At 41.8% G+C, this 22,848-nt stretch overlaps 1 protein-coding gene and 1 pseudogene across 2 annotated transcripts; one reads left to right on the forward strand and one right to left on the reverse strand.

Annotated features, from left to right (window-relative positions):
* Window positions 1-1,004: 1,004 nt before the first annotated feature.
* LOC139385445 (serine/threonine-protein kinase Nek10-like) lies at window positions 1,005-10,638 on the reverse strand (annotated as a pseudogene).
* Window positions 10,639-13,342: 2,704 nt separating this feature from the next.
* Window positions 13,343-22,841, forward strand: LOC139392848 (septin-7-like). 2 transcript variants are annotated; one of them, XM_071141158.1, is made up of 13 exons: window positions 13,343-13,439; window positions 15,495-15,601; window positions 17,519-17,619; window positions 17,789-17,923; window positions 18,079-18,196; window positions 18,461-18,553; window positions 19,037-19,133; window positions 19,214-19,265; window positions 19,409-19,537; window positions 20,422-20,442; window positions 21,059-21,194; window positions 21,494-21,636; window positions 21,862-22,841. In XM_071141158.1, exons 1-13 carry the CDS (start codon window positions 13,430-13,432, stop codon window positions 21,899-21,901), a joined length of 1,182 nt encoding a protein of 393 aa, XP_070997259.1. In that variant the 5' UTR covers window positions 13,343-13,429; the 3' UTR covers window positions 21,902-22,841. The 2 variants fall into 2 exon arrangements, with proteins under 2 accessions (XP_070997259.1, XP_070997266.1); XM_071141165.1 differs by lacking the exon at window positions 20,422-20,442.
* The last annotated feature ends 7 nt before the right edge of the window (window positions 22,842-22,848 follow it).

A 22,848-nucleotide genomic window follows, 5' to 3' on the forward strand; every position in this document is an offset into this window, starting at 1 on the left:
GTCTATTAAAGTCTTGGAACTATATATACCCTGGGTGTGTCCGACTCATTTTGTTTTTAAAAATCTTGACAGGAGCCAATACTCCATACAAAGGTTGATACTGCCCCTTGTGGTCTTTGTAGAGAATTACACTCATTACTGTATAAACACAATAACGATATGAAATATTCAAGAGTGGCTCAATAATCTAAAGCCAGACATACAAAACAGGGTTCTCCACAGCAATCGATTTATTTCCCATGTAATAGAAATACATGCAAGAGTTTCTATTAACACACAGACCTGAGTACACGAATACCGGTCTGTTCAAAGTTAAACGTAGGTAGAAAGTGCATCGATCTTCATCTGAGATTTCCTCAAAGCATAGCTGTTGAGAAACAAATTAAAAATGTACAATTAATAACATTTAACATAGAATATCATCTGGAAGTAGACTACTTAACTGTGCAAAAGTCCTCAACAACAACAAACAAGTCATTGTATAGAGACATTAGGAACTGATGTGTGATTCTGCAATTTAATACTAGAAATAAAGCAGTAAAATCCTTATCCTGAGTCTACTTAGAGTTAAAGAAAGTGTAACCTGAGCGAGAGAGAGATCACAAAATAATCACACAACAGCACCCCACTGAGAAAGACCCTAGAAACGGTATAGATTTGTACATATGATCAATGCATGAGTACATTAGCTCAGTGCAAACACAAAGAGGAAAAACTCCAAGTAACCATACAGTTTCAACGTCTTAGGCCATAAATAGTCTAATATGCTTTCTTTGGCCCGAAATCAGTACTCTGACCCTATTTGTCTCTGTTTGAGCCTGTCGTGAAACACTTCCCCTTTATGCAGACTGTGTATCCAGGTTATCAGCCTCTCAAAGAAATGTAGTGCTAGCCCATTTCCACAGTGTGACTGGAAAACACTAGCATGCTAATAAAGATATGATATATAAGGATGGAGGTCACTTGTTTGTCCCCGTTGCACCCTGGTCATTCCTCATTGCGTTCTATCCATTCTCCTCCAGAACCTCCTCTATAATGGCCTGAAAGGAATTATCACTTATACCATCCATATTTCCAGTTTCTCCGTTTCAGCCAGACCTAGACATCCACATGTCCAGAAATATGTCAACTTCAACAGGCTAACTTACTGTATTTATTTCTATACATAAAAAAAAATCTCAGACACTAACCTGCATCTGCTCATAGCTGATTCCCATTTTCCATACCACCTGTAGCACAAAGCTAGACTTGTTAGCAGATAAATTTTAGGCTTGTAAACACATAGACAGAGTTATAGCAACCCCCATGGGAGACAATGTGAGCACACAACAATCATGTAGCAGTGGCTCTTGCCTCAGTACTGTTAGATTGCTATGTTAACCAGTTTGCACTAGCACTGAGGTTAGCGTACCTTGTTTGGCAGCACAAAAGACTGGACCAGAGACCACCAGTCTGAGCTGGCAGAGCCCGACTCCATTAGCTCTGGAGAACCCTGGAGTAGCTGGAAACAAAATGGAGATCAACACATACGGATTTAACCCGTTAGATGAACAAGACTGGTATATAGGCTTTACAATGCCACTCTAACTACCGCAGTGCAACTCCATAGTTGACGCAGACCGCTCTAACGTTGTTGTAAGTTTCTGGTGTCTTGTACTTTGTTAAGCTTGTTAACCTTGTTAAGCTCCACCTTGAGACTGTAGGGACTGCTTCCGTAGTGGAACAGGGACTTTTTGAATCTCTCAATCGCCCGACACTGAACATAAAATGGTCAAAAACAGTATGATTTTAAATATAATGGTTCAAATGTCTAGACATACTGTATACACCAACTAACTGGTACATAGTTCTCATTATATTACCAGAACTCTAAATCCAATGAAAATCTAAAGTACATATAGACTTACCTGAGTGATACCGGGGGTTTTGGATGGGATCACCGGTCTGCCGAACCTTCCTCTGAGATACACAGATTCCTGCTGACGCTATGAAACCCACATGTTTATCAGTTGAGTTGAAGCCATTTAACTAAAGAGTTAAAGGAGGAAAGCAGAACATCCTTCAAAATGACCCAATTTAGCTGGTCGAGGTCTTGGCTTCGGAACAGCAAACTCACCACTGAGGAAAACAGGATGGTTATTTTATCACTTGACTGACAACCTGTTGTCATGGCACAAACAGTATAGACACTCTTCAGATGAAATGATGATATGGGTCATATTCAACAACATATAATATATCAGAGTATGATCATCAGACTCACACAGCTAAGATTTGTTCATCTGCCACAGAAGCACTGATGCTGCTCTTTACAGGCCCTTTAACAATAACAAAGATCAATTGATTCCAATCCAAACAGTACACTTGGGAATACTCCTGGTAGTTGAAAGATCTAAATTCAAGTGAGCATTTTGAATTCAAGTGCTCACCAGCGTGTTTATACCCCGAGGCAGTGGAGATGTTGGTATGAGAGGGATCTAGAGCTCCATCGGAGCCACTATCTATATAAACACATGGATCATAATCAACATGGTAGAACATGTTTTATGAGAAACATCAATTATGGCCATATAATCCAGGGAAGATTTACCTTGGCGGTGTATTTTTTTCTTTGGTTTGAGCTGTGGCCTAAAAATAATTATGGTACCATGGACTCATCAGTCCTACTAGTGGTTTTCTCCTGGTCTTTAGAGGAGTGGCGGCAGTTGCCCCTGCCCCGATGGCTCTCCAGGAAGTACTTCTGTGCTGGCTTCCTGTCTCGCTCCGGCCCTCCTCTCCAAAGCATTCTGGGAGGTGTACAAGCTGTCCATGAACCTCATCATGATGTCAGAGATCTTGGAGCTGACTTCCACGATGTCTGGATGCAAGTCTGTGTCAGTTGTCAGGCACCTGAGGGGTATTATGGGAGTTATTTAGGAAGTAATCAGATAATGTACAGTGAGGGAAAAAAATATTTGATCCCCTGCTATAAAGTGATTAGCATTTTAATGAGGGAAATAAGTATTTGACCCCCTCTCAATCAGAAATATTTCTGGCTCCTAGGTGTATTTTATACAGGTAACGAGCTGAGATTAGGAGCACACTCTTAAAGGGAGTGCTCCTAATCTCAGCTTGTTACCTGTATAAAAGACACCTGTCCACAGAAGCAATCAATCAATCAGATTCCAAACTCTCCACCATGGCCAAGACCAAAGACCTCTCCAAGGATGTCAGGGACAAGATTGTAGACCTACACAAGGCTGGAATGGGCTAAAAGACCATCGCCAAGCAGCTTGGTGACAACAGTTGGTGCGATTATTCGCAAATGGAAAAAACACAAAAGAACTGTCAATCTCCCTCGGCCTGTGGCTCCATGCAAGATCTCACCTGTGCTCAAGAAAGCACATATACATGCCTGTCTGAGGTTTGCCAATGAACATCTGAATGATTCAGAGGACAACTGGGTGAAAGTGTTGTGGTCAGATGAGACCAAAATGGAGCTCTTTGGCATCAACTCAACTCGCTGTGTTTGGAGGAGGAGGAATGCTGCCTATGACCCCAAGAACACCATCCCCACAGTCAAACATGGAGGTGGAAACATTATGCTTTGGGGTTGTTTTTCTGCTAAGGGGACAGGACATCGTCACCGCATCAAAAGGACGATGGACGGGGCCATGTACCGTCAAATCTTGGGTGAGAACCTCCTTCATGGATGGGTATTACAGCATGACAATGACCCAAAACACAAAATCAGCAGGGGATCAAATACTTTTTTCCCTCACTGTAGCGTCTTTAAAAAAACGTGTCAATAATCAACTGACTGCCTCCCGGGTGGCGCAGTGGACAAGGGCGCTGTACTGCAGCGCCAGCTGTGCCATCAGAGTCCCTGGGTTCGCGCCCAGGCTCTGTCGTAACCGGCCGCGACCGGGAGGTCCGTGGGGCGACGCACAATTGGCCTAGCGTCGCCCGGGTTAGGGAGGGCTTGGTCGGTAGGGGTGTCCTTGTCTCATCGCGCACCAGCGACTCCTATGGCGGGCTGGGCGCAGTGTGCGCTAACCAAGGTGGCCAGGTGCACAGTGTTTCCTCCGACGCATTGGTGCGGCTGGCTTCCGGGTTGGATGCGCTCTGTGTTAAGAAGCAGTGCGGCTTGGTTGGGTTGTGTATCGGAGGACGCATGACTTTCAACCTTCGTCTCTCCCGAGCCCGTACGGGAGTTGTAGCGATGAGACAAGATAGTAGCTACTACAACAATTGGATACCACGAAATTGGGGAGAAAAAGGGGTAAAAAAAATGTATTAAAAAAAAGAATAATCAACTGACTGGCTTTCTTGATGTTTATAGTATTCTCTCTGGTATGCAATCTGGTTTCAGCTCAATGCAACCTTAAAGGTCCTCAATGATGTCACCACTGCTCTTGATTCTAAGCAATTGCTGCTATTTTTATTGACTTGGCCAAATCTTTTGATACGGAAGACCATTCCATTCTTGTGGGCCGGCTAAGGAGTATTGGAGCTAAGGAGTATTGGTGTCTCTGTGAGGTCTTTGGGCGGGTTTGCTAACTACCTCTCTCAAAGAGTGCAGTGTATAAAGTCAGACAATCTGCTGTCTCAGCCACCGCCTGTCACTAAGGAGTACCCCAAGGCTTGATCCTAGGCCCCACGCTCTTCTCAATTTACATCAACAATATAGCTTAGGCAGTAGGAAGCTCTCTCATCCATTTATATACAGATGATACAGTCTTATACTCAGCTGGCCCCTCCCTGGATTTTGTGTTAATTGCTCTACAACAAAGCTTTCTTGGTGTCCAACAAGCTTTCTCTACCCTTAACCTTGTTCTGTACACCTCCAAAACAAAGGTAATGTGGTTTGGTAGGAAGAATGCCAAACCTCCCACATGTGTTCTTACTAACTCTGAGGGTTTAGTGCTTGAGGTAGTCACCTCATACAAGTACTTGGGAGTATGGCTAGACAGTGCACTGTCCTTCTCTCAGCACATATCAAAGCTGCAGGCTAAAGTTAAATCTAGACTTGGTTTCCTCTATCGTAATTGCTCCTCTTTCACCCCACCTGTCAAACTAACCCTGATTCAGATGACCATCCTACCCATGCTAGATTACGAAGACATAATTTATAGATAGACAGGTAAGGGTGCTCACGAGCGGCTAGATGTTCTTTACCATTTGGCCATCAGATTTGCCACCAATGCTCCTTACAGGACACATCACTGCACTCTATACTCCTCTGTAAAATGGTCATCTCTGTACACCTGTCGCAAGACCCACTGGTTGATGCTTATTTATAAAACCCTCTTAGGCCTCATTCCCCCCTATCTGAGATATCTACTGCAGCCCTCATCCTCCACATATAACACCCGCTTTGCCAGTTACATTCTGTTAAAGGTCCCCAAAGCACACACATCCCTGAGTCGCTCCAATTTTCAGTTCGCTGCAGCTAGCGACTGGAACGAGCTGCAACAAACACTTAAACTGGACAGTTTTATCTCAATCTCTTCATTCAAAGACTCAATCAGACACTCTTACTGACAGTTGTGGCTGCTTTGTGTGATGTATTGTTGCCTCTACCTTCTTGCCATTTGTGCTGTTGTCTGTGCCCAATAATATTTGTACCATTGTTTTGTGTTGCTACCATGCTGTGTAGTCATGTGTTTCTGCCTTGCTATGTTGTTGTCTTAGGTTTCTCTTCAGGTAGTTTTGTGTTGTCTATCTTGCTGTGATGTGTGTTTTGTCCTACATTTATATTTTTAATCCCAGGCCCCCGTCCCCACAGGAGGCCTTTTGCCTTTTGGTAGGCCGTCCTTGTATATAATAATTTGTTCTTAACTGACTTGCCTAGTTAAATAAAGGTTAAACAAAAAAATCTGAAATAAAAATATATTAGTGCCAAAATACATTTCAGATTAAATTTCTTTGGGCACTAAAATCACTCCATAGTCATGCCAAATTGTACAAATTCAAACTCAAGCATGCAGAGGTAGCTAAATTCTAGTGATTGCAATTCATGATCATGAGTCCTTGAAATCCAAGCACAATCAGACATGCCACATCAATCACAACCACATTGTAATGGCTGTCATGTGTCCACTCTTACAGGCACGTTAAGGTTGGCACTGATAAATGGCTCAGTGGGAGGCTCTACCTTGAACACACTGCCGAAGGCCCCAGTGCCTAGAAGGTCCAGTATGGAGTAACCATTGATCACTCTCAGAGGAGGGCGGTTCTGGTCGAAAGTCTCAATACTCTCCCTCAGACTGTCTAATTCCTCCTGCTAAAGGCAAGCCAACACAAACCAGTAAACAATCCTCACAGAGTGGAGTAGGGTAGTAATGGCTGCAGAGAACAAGTAATGAAAATAGTAAATGTATCATTATTATACAGGGCTTTACATTACAATCTAAATGTATTTAACAGGTAAAAGGAGACAGGAGAGGGCCCTTGGATGTACAGCTAACTGCTAAAATAATGAAAAAGTAAATGAGGGATAAAAGTATATTGAAAGCAGGTGCTTCCACAATATTGTTCCAGACACTTGTAAAAATCTATGCCAAGACGCATTGAAGCGGTTTTGGTTTGTGGTGGCCCAACAACCTTTTAAGACACTATATGTTGGTGTTTACCTGTATGTTACGTATAGTCGTTTTTACAGTATAGTAGTTGTGTCACCGTGTGGAGAGAAACTTTTGCTTGAAGTGCATCATAGACAGGGATGTCTCTCACATAATGTCCAACATCAATGAACAGCTCAAATAAATCTGTAGGATAGAGCCTGAAACAGAAAATTATTTTCATACATTTTCTGAAAGGAAAGAATATGTACATTGACTTTAAGAAACAATGTCATATGTCATCACCTTAAAAACAGATGTCGGTTACATTCCATGCTGAAGAGGAAAGGTAGGTTCAGAAATGCATAGCACTGTCAACATCAACAATAACATAATTACTATCACTGCAGTATAAGGACAAACATGACATGATAATTGTAGTTACACCATTATCTAATGCGTGTTTAATACCTGTAGGGATATTGCTTTTGGTCCACTGAGAAAGCGTCGTGGCAGAATCAATTTCGCAATTACATAGACCCCATTCTCCTGACGAAGCAAAGAGAACGCATTTCAAAAATGTCCTTTACACTAACACTATTCTGAATTAATATCATAGTCCTAAATACTGCCCAGTTCATTGACCATTCTAATGGCAGCCAACACTCGGTTTCTTTTTGTGGGTAGGTGCCCTTACCTGAACCACCTGATGTGCAGTGGTGTCATCCAAAACGAGCTCAGTCAGAGCCACACAGCATGCAGCAATAAAGACAGACATTTACATAAGTTTATGTTCGACGTAGATCAATCTGTATGAGCTATAGTCAACATATCCAGTGTGTGTTCCTACCTGACTGTAGAGATATGGTGTCGTCCACATCCTCCTGTGGACTGAGCTCCTCACTGATGTGCTGTCTCTGGAATGCGTCCCGCTGCATTGGGCCTCGATAGAGGGGCGGTCCGAAACGTATGCCCGTTCACTAGAACAGACAACATACAGTACATTACATTACAGAAGTCTACTGATCTGGGTTGCATACTGCTTTCTTATCAACTGAATTTTCTCATGGTTATAATATGCACTAACCAATGTTTCAACTACTGTCTTTGACCTACTAAACTCTTAAGTAACTCTTGATTAATATATGTTCTAAAGTTTGAAATACTATTTTTATCAAGGCACAAGGCGAGACCCAGATGCAGACACAGGAGGCAAATGGTTGGAGTCTTACAATGTTTATTAATCCAAAGGGGTGGGCAAGAGAATGGTTGTGGACAGGCAAAAAGGTCAAAACTAGATCAGAGTCCAGGAGGTACAGAGTGGCAGACAGGCTCGTGGTCAAGGCAGGCAGAATGATCAGGCAGGCGGGTACAGAGTCCAGAAACAGGCAAGGGTCAAAACCAGGACTAGAAAAAGGAGAATAGCAAAAGGAGTATGGGAAAAACACGCTGGTTGACTTGACTAAACATAAAAGACAAACTGGCACAGAAAGACAGGAAACACAGAGATAAATACACTTGGGAAAATAAGCGACACCTGGAGGGGGTGGAGACAATCACAGGAATAGGTGAAACAGAGACATGGCGTGACATTTTTAGCCTAACCAGAGGTTGCATACAATTTTCTCATAATCACAATTTTCTCAGGGTCATTAAATGCACTAACCTAGGCCTCACCCAATATACTGCATTTGACCCAGTGAACTCCTGAGTAGTCTATGCTCTCCATGAACTTTTATGATACTTCTTTAGTCTATCCAGGGGTAGCCTCTCACCTGTCGAGAATGTGGAGCAGTTGTTGCACCCCTCCCCAGGTGAATGCAGAGTTGCTGGTGCTGGTGTCTGGCTCCTCACACAGCTGGACCAGGACCCACACTACGCTCCACATCAGCTTCAGGCTGAGCAGCACCGGCAGGCCCTCACACTCCCTCCCCTGCTCCCGCACCTGCCGCACCGGGGAAAGTAGCCGCAGCAACTCTGCATTCATCCTGAAAGGGACACAAAGAAAAATGGATATGCAAAACACACATCAAAGCAAGACATTGGAAGGTGCATGTTATTGCCAGTGATATAGTCATGCTGTTGATGGGGGGTGTAAGGCGAACTGTTTATTTTGAAGCAACTTTATTGCGCAAAGATGAACGCATAGTGTGTGACTGATTAGGGAGGTAGGCACTGTACCTTATGGACAGTAAGTCATAATCTTGTAGTATAACAAGAAGATTCTCCACGATTGACAACTCTCCTATCTTTTCCTTGCATTCTGAACAAGGAGATAGATCAAGTGATGTATTTAAGTATTAGTTACAGTGTATACTCTTACTAAAAGGTATGCATGATGTCCCAAGGTCCCTTTATAAGAGCAGTTACCTCTCAGCCAATGAGGTGAGTGCTAGGAGGGAACCTAGTAACACACTGCTGTCACGTGTTCATAGGAGCTTAACCAACCAGGGTCTGAGCATGAGCATGAAATCTTATGTCATTCATTATATGCTCATTAGTTACTACTTTCCCAGACAGAAAAAAACCTATCCACAGGTAATGGGGATAAGACATCGGACTAACAGTCGGTTAGGAGTACAGTTCTTTATTTAACACAATCCTACAGTATATTGTATGAGGCAGTGCAATTGTTACACTTGTTTACCTTATGAGCTCCACTCTCAATAACCCACTGCCTTTGGTCCTCCACTGCAAACAGTTTCTGAAACATATCTATTCAGGAATGAAGAGACAAGGAATGATAAGGAAGGACATTGAGGGAAATACAGGCTACTTTTTGGGGGGATATGATAACTCACATGTCATAGTGACCAACTTCTCCATGGCAAATGTCTGCTTTCCACACTCCAGGTAACTGCTGCACATCAACTCCATGTACTGGAGAGGGAGTGAACGGGACAGAAAGCGGCAACTGTAAAAAGCAATGCAAGCTGTCAGACTTTAAGGTTTTTTAAATAGATTTTAAGTAAATGTACCCTTGCAAGAAGATCAACAGCTTGGAGTTGATGAAAAACTCTCTGAAAAGAGAGGGTATAAAGAGAATAAAAAATACACCTGAATTCAGAGTGTTGAATTGTCCGGTTCTCTTGTCAGGTTTTTGTCAACAAGTCATAAAATAAAGGCAGCACAAGTCATATCTATTTTACATCATATAAAGTTGAAGGAAGAAAAGTACCATCATTCGTTTTACATGATAAAGGGGTTCTCTTATAAGCAATTGTAGACACGTGAGCACTCTAAGGACAGACTCAGGTGGTGCATGGTCGACCCAGTCACTACAAAGGAAGTGCACACACAACTGAGCAAGTTTCAAGACCTTCATCAACAACATCAGCTGCACAAAAATTGTTGAACGTGTATGAGACTACCTGCACAGTCTGTTCTTGACCAAAGAGGTAAGGATCTCCAAAAAGAGCGTATGTTGAGGATGACTGTTGAAACAATGTTGATTTCTGTATGTTGCACTGTTAGAAGGAAAGATGTGTAAGAAAAGTTAATTATGTGATCAATAATATTTAAGGAATCCTAAATGCATTATTTAGGGATATACCTGAATTTCCCCAGCTCAGGATCTTCAGAGATTATGTGAATCTGACTCCTATTTTTGCGTGCATTATTTAGCTGGAGAGTGGTCTGGGATGTTCCTCCACTGTTGCGGACCTTACATGACTGTCTCAATGCTGCCACCTGGAATGTCAGGCAGCAGCTGGAATATCAGGCAGACAAACCTGATCACATCATATTGTACACAAAATAGAGGGTTTGACATTCATTTGAATTGACATGTCCTTACCTGGTGTCTGTGAGCATTAGTTTCAAGCAGGGACAGACGTTTCCTGAGATTATGTGATTCCCTAAAAATGTTACCTTTTGGTGAATCATTTTATTCCAGTCACAACAGGATATCAGTTGTGTGTGAATATTTTAGTTGAAAATGTCCTTAAAAAAGTAGGCCTATTTTGACATTATGCATGTGCAGTATCTGAATTGACTGAAACTGAAATTACTTCAATACGACTTACTTGTTGTCTGGTCCTTTTACCTTCTGGAGTAGTTTGTCTGCTCTTCTCACCTTTTTAAATGGGTTGGGCATTACACAAACTCCCTTCTGCTTCAATGGGTCATACCTGAGGCTCAACTTCCGATAATTGACACAATATTATAATGCAATCAATATCATGGCATTTGGTACATTGCAACTGCTCTCAATATACAAATAAAAATGGTCTGTTTTAGAAACATTAGCTTAGCGGTAGCTAGTAACTGAACAACAACATGTGCGACATAGTTCGGGAATAATGCAGCCATCCACTACAAGGGAACACAAGACCCTCCTTCACCATGGCAAATATGTAGGATACACCTGTTATTTTATTATTATTTTTGAAGCTTGTTTTCTCTTTCAAGGATGCAGTTTATTCATGAGCATATTATGGGAAAGTATGTGCCCGAATTGGAAAAGGTCATACTGAATTTGATGATAGTTTTAATCAATAGGAGGAAGCAACATTATTATGTGGTAGTTTCTATGGATACAACTGACGCCTTTTCACATTCCGTCACCAGATAATTTTGTCTTTGGAATGTAGTTGTTAGTTGTTCCCCTGTTATTATAGCTCAGTTGTTGTTCCAGTTTCACCAAGTACATAAATAAACATATTAATACTAAATAACTGTATTTAACAAGTAGGTTTATAGCTCTTATTTTGATTAATATGTATTTTTCATAAACTACTAACCCGTGTGCATCTATCTATATGCAAAATAAACTTCCGATTTTGGAAAGTTAAGTAGATGCAGAGTTTCTGTCAGGTTTCTGTTGATAGAAAATAAATAAAATCAAAACAGAGATTCTCTTTAGCAAAAATGTAATATTGTTGTCGCGATAGCATGTGGATAACTCAGGAAATGAAAAACTACCGCGAGATGTTTGGTCCTTAATTTTGGTCCTATTCATAATCGCAGTACGCATTGTATCTGGCGTACTCTCCGTCGTTCAGGTGTGAAATTACGTCGGCCATAGTACGTAGGTATGCGCTAGTGGTAAAGAAGCGGAATGTCGGGTTGTGAATGATCGGTTTCTGAGCGGCAGCGAACGTCAACATTATGGGTGAGCCTACTTACTGTATCAAAAATGTCCTAAAACTGCTTTGGAAATTACATATATAGCTTGTTGTATCAGAATAGCTATTTTAAAGTAATGGTTGTTCGTGGCTTTCTAGTTGTCTGAGTAACCAACGCCCAGTCGTCCCCCCACCAGTTGTTGGATGAGTTGCTAGTTTAGCTAGCAGGTTAGCGTTAGCTAAGGCATTTCCTGTGTAGTTATTTTCTACCTCATCACTAATTCCTTTCCTAAATGTTTACCTACCTAGTGGTTCATTCCAAAAGCGAATGTCTAATTTTATGTATTTGGTGTTCGTTAAGGAAACTCCATCGAAGTAACGCTAGCTAGCTTTTTTTCCCCCTGTGTGTGGCGATAACGTCATGTTCACCACCTAACGTTAGCCAGCTGGCTTGTTAGCCTACGATTCAGAAAATGCTAACACCAAGTCCTTACCCTTAAATTATTGTCCCAGTATTCACCAAGCAAGCCATTGTTAATGGTTAGCTAGCAAAACAACGTCAAGCAATGTATTTACTTTCAGCTATTTCAAACACTTAATTTCCCCACGAGTTCGACACTGAAAAATAGATTGAAGTGTGTGTGACACCCTATAGTGTTAAACAGCAAACCAGCGTATGTTCTGATAATCTGAGGGAAGGGGACAGATGATGATAAACACTCGCTCAAGCCAACACAGTTAGATTCTCAGACCATGGATAGATCTAAGGACAAGTCAAGTGTGAAGATGGGGTATCTTTGGGTGTCTGCCTTTTCAAATTGGTTTGGGGTAGGACCAAGTGAAAGTGAGTCAGGTTTTTATTAAAGAAGGGCTATTTAAATTGTGATAAAGATACACATTTTTGTCATGCAGTCATGAGTGTACACCTCTCACCACTTCCTTCAGTTGACCCGCAAACTGAAACGGAAACCACACTAGCTAGCATGATCGTGAAGAAGGATTTGTTACATTTTCCATGTAGCTGTGGGAGGACGGGCTCATTGTGATGGCTGGAATGGAATATTTGGAACAGTATCAAACACATGAAAACAAGGTTTGACAGTTTATTTTATTCTATCCATTACAATGAGCCCGTCCTCCTATAGCTCCTCCCACCAGCCTCCACTGGTGTACAGATAGTGATCTCACTCATATGACGCATTGAACGTTTCTTGCATGGACATAAAGAAGACATACAATTTGAACGATAATTTCGCACCGACATAGGCTTTTAATTGAAAACATTTGAACAACAGTCCAAGGCTAAGGGAATCAACAGAGATTGGACTCTGTTATACCCCATGGTGAAGCCAACAACAGTGAATAACATTATCATAGTATCCAACTCTGTGATGTTATGCTTGCTAGCCTAAGCACATGTTATTTATCCCCAGATTTTCCAGTTTGTGAAATTTATTCTGTAAAAATAATTATTTGTTAGGATTATTGCTGATATTGACTGTTGTCGCATGTGTTCTCTCCTTTGGCTCTTACCTCACGTTGGACCACATCACATGATTATTTCCATAAAACAGCTGTAAGTATGGATGGATTGGTCAGTTAGGCTGATGTTGATTTGCCTGATTATCAGAATTACTTTATCCTAATTTTAAAGTAAACCTAGGCCTGTTACATAACATTGCAAAAGCTGTGGTGGTGATGATGTTGTGCTGGTATGTTACTTTCCAGCAACAAAAGAATCTGGAGGGGTATGTGGGCTTTGCTAGCCTTCCCAATCAAGTGTACAGAAAATCAGTGAAGAGAGGCTTTGAATTCACCCTGATGGTTGTGGGTAAGAAAATGCTATTCATATATTGAGGTCATGGTTCAACCGAGTCATGTTTTCAGTCATTTCAGTTTACACAATACAGTTGACCAGGTAAGGCTGTATATGGTAAGTTAAATTTGTAGACAGGAATGTGTGTGTGACCACAGTTATGTGCAAGCAAAGTGCGTGTGTGTGGTTAACCTCCTCTCAGTCAACCTCTCTCATTTGACTTTTTTTCACATCTGCCTGCCTATTAAAATAGCATTGATTTATTAAACATTGCGCAGTATTATCAAAAATACAAGAGTGCCGTTGAAGTACTTAGATGCGGTCGTTGAACTCGCCCAGGACCTTAATTTGCTAATCAGTCACTGTTTGGAGGGAAAATGTTTCTTTGGGTCAAACCATTTCCTGTGGTCGGCATAGCAGAATTTCTCCCTCACTGCTAAGAATAGTTCGTCTCGCATTTCAACAGCCTCTTTCTGAGCCATTCATGGGTTTATCATTGATCAATTTAAAGAAGTTAGGCTACACTTGTCATTCTATCTAAACATGCCTGCCTTGCCAGGCACTCACATGCAACGGGGTTCCTCTTAAACAAGTCACCATGATTTACCCTGCTGTATAAAATGTCCTTTAAAGGCAATGTGTTGGATGGTGCCCAAGTTGGCTGTTGGGGCCCAAAAATGCCTTGAAGATTTCGCCAGCCTGATTGCTGCAATGAGAATAATAATATGATTTTTAAAGTCCTATTTCTGTGAATGCGAACGCATCACAAACGATGCATACTTTGCATATGTGAAGCAGGCTAATTTTAATCAACACACCAGTGTTTTCCAGGTAATGGAACAGGTTGGCGTGCTGCGTTCAGCGAGGCATAGTGTGCTGTGCCAGTCACTGCTGATAACGCCAGCCCTTTCTCACACTACCAGTGACATGGGCTCAAAGCTCCTCAGGACTGGGTAGAGGAGCTAGCTCTGCCTACTGCTGAGGCAAAGTGTTTGTAACAGTATACAAGACTGATATTGCTGAATTAGCAAACAAACTATTAACCATTTCATTTTTTGCTGTGGATTTTGTATACATTTTTGTACATTTAATACAAAATCTATAGCAAAAAATAATGGTTGATAGTTTGACCGTTTGCAAATTCAGCAATATCAGTCTTGTATACTGTTACAAACACTCTGCCTCAGCAGTAGGCAGAGCTAGCTCCTCTACCCAGTCCTGAGGAGCTTTGAGCCCATGTCACTGATAGTGTGAGAAAGGGCTGGCGTTATCAGCAGTGACTGGCACAGCACACTATGCCTCGCTGAACGCAGCACGCCAACCTGTTCCGTTACCTGGGAAACACTGGTGTGTTGATATAAACTAGCCGTTCATACTCACAGGAGTATGAAGATGGGCATTGAAATGCACGTTGTCAAGTGCAATCACTCAACACAGAAATGGTAGCGCTCAACTCCCAATACTGTAGCCTGTAAACAGCAGCTCGTTGACGATTGAGGTCAGTGCCAGTGGTCATTTCCACTGCGTTAATGATTTCATTCACCAGGAGCATGGAAACCAGGCACACAATGGCTAGCCAAACTAGATAAACAAGACCACGCAGCCGGCATGATAAGGCATTCTCTAGCCATGTTCAGAATAGGAGCTGTTGTCCTAGCCCTACACAATCATTCAGATGGATGGTCGTCTTGGACAAATGTCAATAGCCCAATCAATGACCTTTGGGATTTATTGGCTGGGCTTTATTCGTTGCTTCTATAGTACCATTGGATGCCTCTAAAGTCTCATGAATAGCTATCACACAGTGGGATGTACCTGCTTTCAACATGTATGGTTAGATGTTTTATAATGTCAGTGTTCCCTTATATCTTTAAATGGTGTGTTCTTGCTGGTATAGATAGCTATGTGTTATACTGTGCACACTAGGCCAGTATGTTGATTTGAGTTGCATTGATTCTCTCATTTTAAAATGACACTGACCCTAATGTAGCAACACTGTCATTAGGCTTTACGATCAAAAATAAATAGATTCTGTTTTACTGCAACTGTTTTTATTCTCTTTTTTTCTAGGTGAATCGGGATTGGGCAAGTCCACGTTGATCAATTCTCTCTTCCTAACAGATTTGTACTCGTCAGAATACCCTGGGCCTTCGCACAGAGTCAAAAAGACTGTACAGGTAGTTTAAAACACTTCTGCTTAACAGTCCTGTATTCTCTTGTTGAATATTCTTCTTCCACTGATGACCATGTTAGTTTGCCTCCGTGTTGATGCCTTGGAATTTGAAACACATTCTGCGATAAAGAGCAGACTAAAGTATTCATACCCCTTGACTTATTCCACATTTTGTGTTACAGCCTGAATTCAAAATGAATGAAAGCAAAAACAATTCGCACACATCTACACACAATACCCCATAATGATGTTTTTTTTTTTGTTGTACATTTTTGCACGTGTATTGAAAATGAAATGCATGTTCATAAGTTTTCACACCCCTGTGTCTCAGTCGATACTTTGTAGAAGCACATTTGGCAGCGATTACAGCTGTGAGTCTTTCTGGGTAAGTCTCCAAGAGCTTTCCATACATGGATGGTGCAAAATTTGACTTTTTAAAATTATTTTAAATGTTTTTTTCAAGCTCTGTCAAATTGGTTGCTGATCATTACTAGACAACCATTTTCAGGTCTCGCCATAGATTTTCAGTAGATTTAACTCGGCCACTCGGGAACATTCACTGTCTTCTTGGTAAGCAACTCCAGTGTAGATTTGACCTTGTTTTAGGTTACTGCCCTGCTGAAAGATGAATTCATCTGTCTGGTGGAAAGCAGACTGAACCAGGTTTGCCTCTAGGATTTTGCCTTTGCTTAGCTTTATTCCGTTTCTTTTTTATCCTGAAACTTCCCAGTCCTTTAATTAATGATTACAAGCATACCCATAACATGATTCAGCCACCACTATGCTTAAAATATGGAGCGTGGAATTCAGTAATGTGTTTGGGGCAAATCCAACAACACTTTGTATTCAGGACAAAAAGTTAATTGCTTTGCCACATTTTTTTTAGCAATATTACTTTAGTGCCTTGTTGCAAACAGGATGCATGTTTTTGGATATTTGTATTCTGTACATGCTTCCTCTGTCATTTAGGTTAGTGTTGTGTAGTAACTACAATGTTGTTGATCCATCCTCCGTTTTCTCCGATCACAGCCATTTTAAATGCTGCAACTGTTTTAAGTCACCTCTCCGGCAACGGAGTTAGGTGTATCATTTTAGTGACTGGGTGTCATGATACAACATTCAAAGTGTAATTAACAACTTCACGATGCTCCAAGGGCTATTGAATGGCTGCTTTTTATTCTACCCATCTACCAATAGGTACCCTTTACTAGGCATTGGAAAACATCCCTGGTCTTTGTGGTTGAATCTGTATTTGAAATTCACTGCACGTTTCAAGACGTTTCAGCTTTTCGTTTTATTTAATCAGTTTGTTAAAAAAATGTGAATAACAATATTCAACTTTGAAGTTATGGGGTATTGTGTGTAGGCTTGTGACAAAAAAATCTCAATAATTAATTGTAACACAACAAAATGTGGAAAATGGCAAGGGGAAGGCACTGGATGTCATTTAGTAGAGAAACTTGGTCTCCAAAACCCAACGTTATCTCCACACAGAACCTCGTCTGTTTTTCTGGTTCCTCTGCATAGTTAGGTAATAACACAGTGTTAGACTGCATGTTGATACATGCAGCTAGAATGATAGTCACCCACTGTCCTCGATGTGTGCTACGCAATTGGGGACAAGGTGTCTTCCTGAGAGGATGTTTTGGTCCTCTTCTTTCCCTTCATTGGGATTGGCAGTATGCTCATTTCTTCTGTGTTGTTGCAAACACCCTCTTGTGGAGACAGCGTTTTGCTGAACGCATTGGGTCCTGCATTGTTAAACAGCCAGAGGTGTAGTGAGTGCTTTATATTCTTACGACAGTTCTTAGGAAAGTTGTATTGTTCACTATCTCACTGTCATACACCAAATATGAACAGTAACCAGTATGCATTTAGACAAGACAGCTATTGAATGCTAATATAACTCTGTATTTCCCAGGTGGAGCAATCCAAAGTGTTAGTAAAGGAAGGTGGTGTCCAGCTCCTGCTCACAATAGTCGACACCCCAGGATTCGGCGACGCTGTGGACAATAGCAACTGGTACGCAAAGTTTGACAACTCCATTTTGGCTCCAATCAATGCATTGATCTTGACCCATTTGACAGCCATTTCAGCTCATAGCTTGCGAACAGGTTTCCAGGAAGTTGTGACCGTTTTGGCTCAATGTGTGTGGGTTTATTTCCTCCCTGTGGCTGTATGTACCACGCAGCTGGCAGCCGGTCATCGACCACATAGACAGCAAGTTTGAGGATTTCCTCAACTGTGAGTCGCGGGTGAACAGACGACTGATGCCCGACAGCAGAGTGCAGTGCTGCCTCTACTTCATCGCCCCCTCGGGACACGGGTGAGTCTAGGTGGTAGGGAGAGAGGTCAGACAGTGTGAATGAAGGGGGAGGGCTTAAGATTTACTAAGATTTCAGAAGTGTAAAGTGCACTCTGTCCATCAGTACCCATACCCCACCATTTATGGTATTAATGTTATGTCATGTCTCCCTCCAGACTGAAGCCTCTGGATATTGAGTTTATGAAACGGTTGCATGAGAAGGTGAATGTCATCCCACTGATCGCAAAAGCAGACACTCTCACCCCAGAGGAGTGCCAACGGTTCAAGAAGCAGGTCAGTGGGCTCTGTCTGGGGGTGGGGCATCAAGGGTCCACACAGACGAAGACTTGATTGTTGCAGATAGAAATAGACTGTTTGGGCAGAATGGGCCTTTTCCTATTCCACATACTGCTCTGATGATGCCTTCGGAATTTCCTCTGGGTAGTACATTCATACAGTCTGAATGGAGTTGATACCACATGATAAAGAACTGTCCCACATGTCTTTTGGATTGTCATTGGGGTCCTTGTTAATAAAACATACTGAACGTTCCCTCAGATCATGCAGGAAATCCTGGAGCACAAAATCCAGATCTATGAGTTCCCAGAGACGGATGATGAGGAGGAGAACAAACTGGTGAAGAAGATCAAGGTATGACACACATGTACTGCGAGTAGATTTAAACACCATGCATGCACCAATAAACTTCAACTATTTATGAACCAATGAACTTAAGCCATTTAAACTGTGAGGCACTTAGCTACATCAGTCCCGCCTGGATATTGGAATGGGTGTCGCAATTCGTTTTTGCAAAATCAACAATTCCCCGCTTATTGTGCGAGGGCGTGCAAATTCCCAGTCACCGCACTATTACCACCTAAAACAGTAAAACACACAAAATAAAAGACTGCTGGACATTTTAACCAATAACTCACTTTTACAGCATAAAATGGTTAAATCAAGCAGCATGTCAAGCTTTTTTCCAAAATCATCACAAATTGCTGTGTAAAATATCTGAATTCCTGCAGCAAAACCAAATATTTTGGCCCACAATTAGCCTATCACAAAATTCTGGAAGGGCTGTTGCATATACACACACACGTCTCACACGTCATTGTGTTATTTTGCTTGCAGGACCGTCTGCCCCTGGCCGTGGTGGGCAGTAACACCATCATCGAGGTGAACGGGAAGAGGACCAGAGGACGACAGTACCCATGGGGAGTGGCAGAAGGTACCAGGCATGATGGGAGATTAGTAAGAGGCTCCTTCTGGAGAGCGGTTTGAATATGTGTTGATTGTCTTTCCTTGCAGTTGAGAACGGAGACCACTGTGATTTCACCATCCTACGAGACATGCTCATCAGGTACAGACTCGAAACATGAAGTTACAACAATTGATAGAAAATGGGGGAAATGACAATGCTGTTTTTTGTCAACCACATTGACCATAGTATCAACTTGCTAGGTTTCTAAGACTTGTTTTGTCTGTCTTTCTGTGTGCATACAGAACCCACATGCAGGACCTGAAGGACGTGACCAATAACGTCCACTATGAGAACTACCGCAGCAGGAAGCTGGCGGCTGTCACCTACAACGGACAGGACAACAACAGGGTCAAGGGTCAACAGTCGACCAAGTGAGTCCAACAGCTACCAACGGTTCTCTATTAGGCATAGCCTAACTCTCTTTGTCAATGATCAATGGCATATTTTACCTGACAGATAATCTACTAGACATCTGAAATGTTTTATCATATTGATGTGATATTTAGGCTGTATATAAATGGATGTTATTGTTGTAGTGTTCTTGGAGGTATTTTTTTCCAATATAGGGCCATTATTCCAAATGCAGGTATTACAGCCTAAATGGATACTTCAGAATTTTGGCAATGAGGCCCTTTATCTACTTCCTCAGAGTCAGATGAACTCTGGGGTACCATTTTTATGTCTCTTTGTGCAGTTTAAAGGAAGTTGCTATCTAGCGCAATGCTAACTAGCGTAAGCGCAATGGCTGGTAGTCTATACTTATAATCTTCCAGTCATTGCACTTACGCTAGTTAGCATTGCGCTAGATAGCAACTTCCTTCATACTGGACACAGATATATAAAAATGGTATCCACAAATTCATCTGACTCTGGGGAAGTAGAAAAGGGCATGATTGCCAAAATCCATAACTATCCCTTTTTAAATTCCACACTGTTGCTCTCACACCTAAGACCCTTTTATGTACACCAACCACCCTCAGCATCTTAGCTCTTTACTGAGAGACCCTCACACACTGCGATTCCTAACGCACAGCTACGCACCAAACACATGCTACTACTGCACACACCGTTTCATGCCTCTTGAAAAGTAGTTTTGTTTCTTTGAACTTTTCCTTGTTTACCGTGAGAAAGGAGATGTTTCGTTCTTAGTCCATGTTTTTTGTTAGTGCGGTCAGTCCGTTACTTTTTTTTCCGTTGTCGTAGTGCATGATTTCATCACAGCATGCTAAGTGTGTGTGTGTTTCTGTTTTTTTAGACATGACACAGGTGAAGGCATGTAAGTGGTCAATTTATGTTTCCTTAGATCATAAAAAAAAACAATTATATATTTTTCCTCCCCTGTTCGTGTTCCTTAGTCTGGGTTCTCTTTTTCCCAGTTCAGTTTTCTCTCCTTTCTTCCCCCTTATGTCGGACAATGTCTCAAGGAACTCTGTCGATGCCAACATTGAGAAGTCAACTGGGAATTGATAAATATGCCATTGCAAATACTTCAAATGTAATTAGCGTAGTTGGACTGGTGGCTTCTTCTCACATTCAATTGCGTTTACTAACATTTAGCTAAGCTAACATCTCAAAGCACCACTATTTCACTACAGTTACTCACTAGCCTATGCTAACAGCTTAGCTAACTCAGCTCCATGATTGCTTGGTGCTGGTCTTTGAGTCCCCTGCTCCAGAGCAAATTGGGTTTCTTCTTCCCTCTGCTTTTCCACACTTCAGTCGCCATATTGTTGGGTCCTACCGTTCCTTTCATGCATAGATCCTTGTATGTACCAATTCCCTGCAGGAAAATGGGGGTGGCATTACTGTGCGGATTATTCCAGTGTGATGGAGGGGGTCGGTGCACTGTAGGACTGGTCTGACTGTTTGCATGCGTGTGTGTGACCCTGCAGGAGCCCCCTGGCCCAGATGGAGGAGGAGCGGCGGGAGCACGTGGCCAAGATGAAGAAGATGGAGATGGAAATGGAACAGGTGTTTGAGATGAAGGTCAAGGAGAAGATCCAGAAGCTGAAAGATTCCGAGGCTGAGGTAACATCAGTCACATTGCCTTACTACACTACTGACCTCTACCGTATGGTTTGACTTCTTACTTCCTGATGCATGAACACTGTCACTTTTTGGTGGGTGTTGATGCACTGAAAGTCTTAGTGAGACAGTGAGTGTTTAATGACGTGTGTGGAACTTCACTGCCCCTCTCTCTGAAGTGCTACATTTCTAAATGCACACTTATTTAACCAGGATAGTCTTAGCAACAATTCACTTTTTCAGTGAGTCATACAGTTGTGATCATGCCTTTTCAATTTGTTTTCAAAATGTCTCTTCTGCAGCTCTCGAGGCGTCATGAGCAGATGAAGAAGAATCTGGAGGCCCAGCACAAGGAGCTGGAGGAGAAGAGACGCCAGTTTGAGGATGACCGGGCCAACTGGGAGACCAATCAGCGCCTGGAGCAACAGAGACTGGATGCCTCCAGGTAACACTGTCACGCACCTGAACTGTAGTGGTGACTTTGGTTGTTACTAAAGTAGCTCTATTTAGTGTTGTCTGTTGGATAGAGAAAACAACTAAACTAGACACAATGGTCTGTGCAGAACGTAATACCAGCGTATCCCACTAGATGTCACTGTATAGTCACCTCAACCACTGTTTGTAAATGTTTGCGTCATTTTATTGCCTTAAATACTATTCTCCTCTACAGGACTCTCGAAAAGAACAAAAAGAAGGGGAAGATATTTTAGAGACAGTCTGCAGAAACACCAAGTTGTACTTGTTGCCAATGTTGCCAGCTCGGACATCTGTGTGTGGCACCAAACCAACACCAAAGCTCATGTACAGCCCAGCTGGGTCTGCATGTACTGTCACAATGACCGGAAGAGAGCTGCCTGTGGACTTCTCCAAGGAATGTGTTTACCTTCATGAAACTTACTGTCTTAGACAGGCCAAACCCATATATAACTGAATACTGCCCCCCCCCCCCCTTCCCCCCCAAGGTTGCATTGTCTATTTAACAACTGATGTCTACTGTTTAATGCAGAGCAACAACAAAAAAATGAACTGTTATACAATCATGTTTCAGTGGTTTTATTTGTTTACATGCACAAAAGATCTTCAATGATGTGGAAAAGGAAATGGCATTTACGAAATCATTTTTGTTTAGTAAAGTGTAACAGATAAACCTCATACTGAACAGCTCCCCATGCAATGTAGCCTAACACGAAACGACTGTCTCAGTCTCTCAACAGGAGTAATGGGAAATCTGGAGGGTAAAATGCACCTTGGGTTTTGTTATGGCTGAAGCTTTTTCCAAAATGTAATGCTTTCTTCTGTTTTTAGCAAATTTCACTAGCCTTGGACCACCATTAACTTCATAAATGTTATATTTCAGTTAGTTTATTTTTTATATATACCGAGCCAGCTAAAGTAATGTTTATTTTTTTGTATGGAGAATTTTTCTGAAGCTTTGACCAGTTTCTGAAGAGGATTGACTGTTCAAAATACATTCAGTAGTCGTACAAAGAGCAAAAATAAATGAAAGGAATATTTCTGTAACTCCACGTGTCATCAGATTATGTGGGAAAGGAAAGTCAACACCATATTTTGCTTTGGCTATGTACTCATCTGTATTTTTTTTATTTGTATTGTACAAAGTCACTTAATAAACATGTAATAGACTTGTAATGTAATG

The sequence above is a fragment of the Oncorhynchus clarkii genome, chromosome 3, assembly GCF_045791955.1.
Source record: "Oncorhynchus clarkii lewisi isolate Uvic-CL-2024 chromosome 3, UVic_Ocla_1.0, whole genome shotgun sequence".
Classification (NCBI taxonomy): Eukaryota; Metazoa; Chordata; class Actinopteri; order Salmoniformes; family Salmonidae; genus Oncorhynchus; species Oncorhynchus clarkii.

What these genes read in the sequence shown, in the direction of transcription:
- LOC139392848 (XM_071141158.1), top strand. An exon ending in ATCGCCCCCTCGGGACACGG is followed by an intron (nt 17,924 to 18,078) that starts GTGAGTCTAGGT and finishes GTCTCCCTCCAG; the next exon opens with ACTGAAGCCTCTGGATATTG. An exon ending in GCCAACGGTTCAAGAAGCAG is followed by an intron (nt 18,197 to 18,460) that starts GTCAGTGGGCTC and finishes ACGTTCCCTCAG; the next exon opens with ATCATGCAGGAAATCCTGGA.